Source organism: Strongylocentrotus purpuratus, unplaced genomic scaffold, assembly GCF_000002235.5.
Source record: "Strongylocentrotus purpuratus isolate Spur 01 unplaced genomic scaffold, Spur_5.0 spur5_scaffold_12, whole genome shotgun sequence".
NCBI classification, from domain to species: Eukaryota; Metazoa; Echinodermata; class Echinoidea; order Camarodonta; family Strongylocentrotidae; genus Strongylocentrotus; species Strongylocentrotus purpuratus.
This window is the reverse complement of record NW_022145597.1, coordinates 1,085,639-1,093,782: the sequence shown is the minus strand read 5'-3', so window position 1 is coordinate 1,093,782 and position 8,144 is coordinate 1,085,639. Positions and strand designations below refer to the sequence as shown.

Sequence of the window (8,144 nt, the reverse complement as noted above, 5' to 3'; positions counted from 1 at the left end):
TCATCCTGGAGAGCGCTCGGTAAAGAGATATGGTGAACGGACTCTGTTATCTGTTCCTCGTCATCTGTAGGTTCTGAAGTGTACTCATCATGCGGTCTGAAATCCGCCGGCTTTACTCTTTCTCCAGATTCCATCCATGCAAAAATGGCTTGCTTGGAATGCTCTCTTCCTGTAAATGATTTAAGGTACACTTCTAGTATTAATTAAGGATTTGTATAGTGCATTTTTGCCGAAATAAAATCCTAAATTTGAAAAGAATTACCAACTGTGAGGTTGTTGGACTTTTTAAAGAGTAATTTTACAACAAGACTAACAATAATACATAGAAGATAATGTTGTACCTGACAATCTTGCATTTAAATTATACTTAGGGGATTTAAAAAAAAAAAAATCGTTTCATTAATATTGTATGAAATCGAACATGTAAACATGATTCAATTACAGCACTTTGGAAAATCATCCGTTTCTTAACTTGCCCCCCCCCCCCAAAAAAAAATAAATAAAAATAAATAAAATAAAATAAATAATAATAATAATTAAAAAAAAAAAAATATATATATATATATATATATAAGGGGATGCCTACCTTCATCTTCATGATGCTTGTGAATACTCAGACCTCTGAAAGGAAAGACAGAAATTGTAGGGAATTGTCAGGGAATATCCAGGTACAGACAAAAAATACTTTAGCAATCTAAGATTCTATTATTAACCCGAGATTCATTTATCCTTTTGAAGAAGAAAAAAGGTCCGTTGATTCAGTGGATCGTTATTATGACATTTCATATGATTATCCAAAATCGAAAATAATATCAAAGAAGGCGTAGAAGCCGTCAATAAAAAGACAAGTCTTATCCCGACCTCACTGGGGATAAACCCTTGATATGTCTTCGACCCTCCACATATTGTTCTTTACTGGATCTTTTTATTTATAATGTAATATGTTGATGATTTTTTTTTTCTTTCTGCATTTAATTGTTTTACTTATTTTACTGTATTTATGTTTTTGTGGGAATAAATAAATTGAATTTAGTTTTCGCAATTCTAATTACAAGTATTCAGGGTGGGCCCATGTGAAACAAGAGAAAGGCAGGAAATATACCTTTGAACTCTGTCAGGTATGTGTCTAGAAGTTGAGAAAGTCCGTCTATGCGTACGAGCTAAATCGGGAATGTGTGCGCCATCTGAAATGAACATTAAACAAATTAAATTACAGTATCATAAATATCTGTCTGAGACTCAACGAACATATTTAAGCTCGACACAAAAACCAAAATGTTGTCTCCTTGCAAGAATCTTGAAATTAACTCACAAACTACCTTTGAGTGTTGAAATGTTATGTAAAAGCAGAATGCGTGAAGCGTGCTCACCTAATGCTATTGAGAAATACTTCCCAATATATTAAATTTACTAATTATTACATGTACCAAATAACTAAGATATACACCTTTTTCATTCTATGTTATTCAACAATAAGAAGAAGAAATTGAATACAAGACAGGGCAACTTACAACGTTTCGGAAAGCAACCCTCCACCTCCTCCTCCAGCAACGTGCTGAAACTGATAATAATAATAACACCATCAACAACAACACTACTAAAAATAATGATAATAATAATAGTGATAATAATAATGATAGTGTAATAATAATAATGATAAAAAGATCATTATGATCATGATTATAATGATTATGATAATAACGATTATATAAAACTGTTGTTCACCCATGGAAGCCTCATCAGCCTCATTGCTTTTATTCCTGAGGACCTGCAATTAATTTTACTCATGATTCTTTTGGATTTGTTTTTCTAGTCTCGGGTCAAAGGGAGAGAGTTTTATCGCAAATTACAAAAAACGCCAAATCCATGCTGGATCTGAAATAACTTTTCCTCAAAACCCGTTTAATCAGAACATATTTTAGGTTAAAACACTGTACTTTGGCAAAATGCTATAAGCCCATTTAAGTTATGTATCTGATAGAAGCTAGAAACTAATAATACATTTTGAAACGCATTTCAATTCATTTTTTGTACCTGCTTAACGAGTCGCTTCTGACACTAGGAGTGTTAGGTCGCTTATGATGGAGCCTCTCTGCCCAGTGCCCCCTTGCTCCTGGAATCTTTGGAAGTTAAAAAAAATCATCACCAGTTGCTAAGTAACTTATTAGACATATTCAAATGGGTTACAGCAATACTAGTGTTAATCTTTTTTCTCCAAACAAAGTCTTTATTCAATACTTCTCAAAGCATGAAATATTATAAAGCAAATGTACAAAAATGAAGGATACATACATTTCACAGAGAAAGGTGAAGGAGAGAAAGAGGAGGTTGTTTTGAATGGCTGTGGCATAAAAGTGATTATTCATTACTGTTCCCTCAAGGACTGATATTTGATATCTGAAATTATTTCTCAGCACTGCTTGTTGACAGTCAATTCACTCACTCGGGGTCGAAGCCCGGTGGAGGAGCCTTCCATGTTTCATCGAAGGGCTTAAATGAGGATCTATAATACAGATTATGACACTCCCTTTGCTGTTTTTCCTATGTAAGCAGACACCTTCTATGTTATTTGGGACAGATTAATGTCAAACTCATTTATCTATTATACATTTTTTCCTAACATTTATATCATCACATTCAATGTCTCGAATTCAAACTCAGTGTCTATACAAGTTCCCCATCTACATGAGTTCAAGAGAAATTAATAGTAGTCCACCACGCCTAAGAATCACCACTGCTCCTAGCTCAATCGGAGATCATCTTTCTGTCCTGTCAAATAAAAACCTAAATATGCTGAAAGAGTTGTAAATGTGGTTGTCTGCTTTAATACAGGTCTCTGTATAAACAATATACATTGATCACGACTAGACTAACGTCGAGCCCACAAATAAGTGGTAAAGATCTTGGGCCCGTTTCATAAAGCCTACCATTGATGGTAATTTTGCCATTAATGGTAACGTCAATGAAAACCTTAATTTGATTGACTGTTGAGTAACGTTGACATGGTAGATAATGCTGATGGAAAAGTCTCTAGAAATATTAACGACAAACATCTACCGTGTAGAAACACTCACCTCCACCTCATACGCATGTCGGCCTACTGTCGGAATGGCTCTTGGTTCTTCACGAAGGAATTCTTCTTCGAAGAAGTCTTCCACATTTGTGTCATGTTTCTTTTCTTTAGAGGGAAGGTAGAAATATAAAAACCAAAAAGATGTGTTTAACCTTATTTATCAGTTAAATTAGAAGAATAAACTGTATTGTACGATTCCTCATTGTTTCTAAAGGTTCTGTCTATCCTCTGGTCTGTTTTAGAATGAATCTAATTGTGTTTTAACATTTTAGTGCGCTCTTACCCGCTCTTCGTCGTTGTTTCGAAACAGGGGCTGAATCTTCTGAATCGCTCAAGGACTTCCACACTTCTCTTAGATGATCGTCTGCTAAGGAGACGGAATGCTGCAAGCATTTCCAATAGCGGATCATGAAGATAGCGGCCTTTTGATTTGGGGTATAAACCCCAGACTCATGCTGTCTGCTTCTGAACTGGATGCTGTCAAGTGTATGGTATGACAAACCCAATGCTAGACCGAGATGGTAGTACTGATCAGTGTTTATCTCTTTTGTGATGAATTCTTCACTCGGGATTTCTTCGGCTTTGCTATAAATGAAAATACAGGTAGAAGAGAGACTGATCAAATAGAATGCCGTTATTTCACTGATTAGTAAAGCTAGATAATATTGTTACCTTGTATCCCATCCGGATCTCAGTTAGGAGATACTACCTCCATTATCTGACTCCGAGTCTGTTCTGTTCCTGGTCGTGATTCCCGAAGCCGGATATTGCTTACTAATAAGAGCGTTCCAGAGTTTGTTACCTATTTCATACATTTTGGAGTATAATCCCATCACTTTAAAAATTACATGAACATAGTCGAGAAAACAATATTCATATTGTCACTTTTAATTGCATTCCAGGGGCTGATCTTGAACTTTTTTTTACAGACTTGCAGATTACCACTTCTGGGGAGTGTTTCACAAAGATCCTAAGTTGAACTTATCTCTAAGTTGGACTTAAAATTTATGGAAAGCCATTGGCATCTGTGAAAATATTTTGTAAAATTTTTGTTTAAAGCAAAAACATGTTGATTCCAATTATTCATATTTTCTATTATCATGGGAGATTCTATGTTCTTGATGTGGAATTTATAAAAAGTCTAAAATACTTGAATTTCTGCTTTTGAATATATTTCATTTTAAGGCTCCAATGGCTGTCCATAATTTTTAAGTCCAACTTAGTGTTAAGTTCTACTTACGATCTTTGTGAAACACCCCCCAGGAGGAAGTACATTCGAGGCCCGAATGGTTCTGGGGAGAAGGTGATCAGTTTTGAATCTCATGTTGGAGGAGATGAGTTGACATCCCTTTAGGATATCATGAGGTTGTGTAATGTAGTTCAGTTTTGAGTATGGCGATTTGGTCATGAATGGCTTTGAAGAAGAGTTAGTGCCCAGCCACAGGTCGTTATTTTTTAAGTTGTTGCTAATACATTGCATTATTCTGATACGGTCTGATACATGAACGTCCATTCCCATTTAATGGTCAGTGACAAGTTTGGCTCCTCCTTTCTAAACACCCTCTGGTTTGTTGATGTGCTTGCTTAAAAAATGATCACTTATGCTACATGCGTATTTACCATGTTCAAGATGAGGCCTTACTAAAAATGACAAAAGAGTAAATGCAGCTCTCTGAATATTCTTGGTTGAGAGGCCAGAAAGTTTTAATCCCAATCATTGCATTGGTGAATTCTTTATCTGCTTGGTTCTCCAACAATAAATTTTGGTCAACTCCGAAGTAAGGATGTTGGTTTAACTCCTTGAGAGTCGTACCGTTCATTGTGTATATTCGGTTGATAAGCTTTACCTTGTTCCTGAAAATTCAAGGAACATTTTGAGCACTTGGCAACGATGAATTCTACTTTCACTTAATCATTTTAATTGTCCGCCCAGCTAAAGAGCCTATTCACATCATCGGAATGGGTGTCATTAGTCGACTTAATTGATCGCCCGGTAGAGGATGCAATAATCTACAAATAGCATCGTACTCGACGAGATGTTTCCATTGATATTGTTGATATAAAGAGGAAGAGTAGAGGACCTATGGCAGAACCCTTTGGGACGCCTGAAATAACTTCAGCCGGGTCTGCAGCATTTCACATCAACTAAGTTTCGTGTTCTTTATGTCAGCGTGTTCTCGGTCCAATGCAAAAGTTGTACCCCTGATGACTGAACTATTAGTGTGGCATTTAAATTTAGCCAGACTTTCATATCTTTTGGATTTGTTCCTACTAGTTTTTTCAATAATAAAGTAATAGACGATTAATCAATCTCGTGTAATGATGTTAAAATTGTTAATCTGACGCGATTTAAATTATATTTTTTCCATCTTGTTAATGTTATATTTTCTGATATAAAAATAATAATAATCACACACAAAATTTAGAGCATGTCACTCAAAATTTAGAGCATGTCACTCAAAGACAAAAAGCATAGAAGTGATAGTGATCAGCAAACAACGATATACAAAATATTGTTCATGTAATAATGTTTATTTATTAGAGTACTTTTACCTGAGGTCAAAATTTGATCCAGAGACCATCTCATCTAGGTGTGAGTGTCTGTCGGCGGAAAATCCTTGAAGAGAAATTATAAAATTGTTGAGTGACCACACGTATCTCATTGTTACAAGAAGAGTTTCGATTCCACGTCTTGCATAATTATGGGGATGATAAAAAGAAAAGCATTCAAAAAACATACATCTATTTAGTTCTATGTTCTCGGCAGTACCGTGCAATAATATACTTGTTCCTACTTTAAAATCACTCAAGGATAGGTTTTCGTCAACTTCACAACTTGAGATATGTTAGAATATAAACATAGCGACAAAATATGCAATGATCCTTGATTCCGTGAAAATGATAGAATTGAACATGTTTAAACAATAAACGCCTTTATATCTATTGAGAAGGAAGATGAGTTAAAGAAGGAGGGGAGGAGAAGAAGATTAACAAACCAGTACGTATAACCACGAAAGCCATGCTGGTTTTTGGTTCGTTGGTACTTGATGCTGAAACCGAGATGTTGATCATCTGCGTTCTGGCATTGGTTTCCGTCGTGATGGGTAACGAAACCAATGTCTTCTGCCGGTTGAATAAATCTTTTGTAGAGATGATCTGATAAAATATTAAATTTACAATATTTAGTGTTTATTTCTTCCTATAGCATTGAACCAGTGTTAAGTACGATGTGGACGATAATTTCCGACACTAATCGAATTCAACCATGTGCCCAACGCCAAATCCAGACCTCATCATAACGATTACCGTAGAACTAACCTTAACCCAAAATGCACCCCGGACACATACCCTATATGCTTTTAACAAATAGAACCACTAACAATGCCAAATAAATACCTGAATTGCTATTCGTTTGTGTTTGTGACACACACGAATTTGAGGATTATCAACATTAAATTATTTATTCTATATATGTATATTCAATTCAAGAGTTCTTTATTCGCTTTAAAAAGCACATATAAAAAAATAACAAAAAATATACAATATATTCTACAAATAGGCACATTCACAATATATGTAAAGACAAAAAAACAACATCAACAACAGAATACATGTATAACAGGGTAAGATCAGAGTGTGCATAAATACAAGATAATTTCCTCGCACTCCTCTCGGTTAAGGAAACCCTTACATAAATAATCATCCCTCGAGTTGATCAATTCCTTTACTTGTTCAACTATGCGTATTGTCTCATCATTCACTTGGCATTGCACAGCCCACTGCTTTTGAATTTCATTGTTATCCATGAAGTACTTATCATTCAAGAATCTTATGTTACCTCCTAACACAGAATGAGCTCCATACCTGGCCATTCCAGCTATATGTGCCACTGTATAATTTTTGGAATTCATAGCTTTCACAACAAAAGATAAACATCTTTTTGCAAACCATAACTCTGGATCCATAACACCTGCTAAATAAGGCAAAAGATGACAGTGTGTCTGCCATGGAATTTTCCAAATCCTTCTTATTGCAACCCGCCATTGTCTACAAATATTATCAAAACATTTATCAAACAGAGGATATAACTGTGAGCCATAGAAACTCGAACAATATTTATGAAACAATATATTTCTTATGTGAGAGTTAGCATATTTGAAATTAAACAAAAACATATTACATTGTCGATTGAAATCTCCAACACACTTTGAGATATCAAAATCATTTATATTCTTAGAAATATCATTCCCTAGATGAGTTACTTTTTATGCAATATCAATATGTCTTCCATTTATCGTGATTCCTGGATCCATAACTGGTTTACCATTACAGCTGAAAACTATTAACTGACTCTTTTCAGGGTTAAACAGAATATCAAATTTAATGGCATAATCTAAACAAGTTTTAATCATTTCTTGAAGAGCAGTCACGCTAGGTGACAGCAGTGTCAAGTCATCTGCATAACCAAATGCTCCTGCAAAAACATTGCCCATAAAGCACCCTATCCCATTGTCACATAACTCTTCTATCAGCCCATCTAGATACAAACAGAACATGCAAGGAGAGATAACTCCACCCTGTTTAACACCATTTTTAACTGTAAAATAATCAGAATATGCATTGTTCCATTTCAACCTTAGCCTTTGATTCTTATACATATTAAGCAATAGCCTGCATATCATTGGGCAGACCCCTTTGCTCAGCATAATGTCAAACAATTTCACATAATTAACTCTATCAAATGCTTTACTAGCATCTAGCAATAATCCATACACATTACTCCCTTCATGATTAAAGTACGATACAGTTTCTTTAACCATAGCAGTACATAGTGTAGTTGATAACCCTGCTTTGAATCCAAACTGTAGGTCATTAGTCTGCAAGTTCCCTTCTTCCCTTTTCATAAATACATAATCCAAAACTTTACCAATGATACTACCAAGTGTTATTGCACGAAAGTTTCCTGAATCGCCCAAATTTTTCCAACGACCTTTAGGTATTGGTACCATTGTACTTTTGAGCATACCATCTGGCGACACTCCATGCCATAACATGGCAGTAAAAAGCACTG

The 8,144-nt window shown here is 35.2% G+C and overlaps 1 protein-coding gene across 1 annotated transcript; it reads right to left on the bottom strand.

Moving 5' to 3' along the window:
- LOC115922809 lies at window positions 1-5,685 on the bottom strand. The gene is made up of 8 exons (XM_030982510.1): window positions 5,627-5,685; window positions 3,357-3,658; window positions 3,075-3,178; window positions 2,035-2,120; window positions 1,512-1,561; window positions 1,103-1,184; window positions 587-621; window positions 1-5 (listed from the first exon to the last, which is right to left on the bottom strand). Exons 1-8 carry the CDS (start codon window positions 5,653-5,655, stop codon window positions 1-3), a joined length of 693 nt encoding a protein of 230 aa, XP_030838370.1. The 5' UTR covers window positions 5,656-5,685.
- Window positions 5,686-8,144: the final 2,459 nt, after the last annotated feature.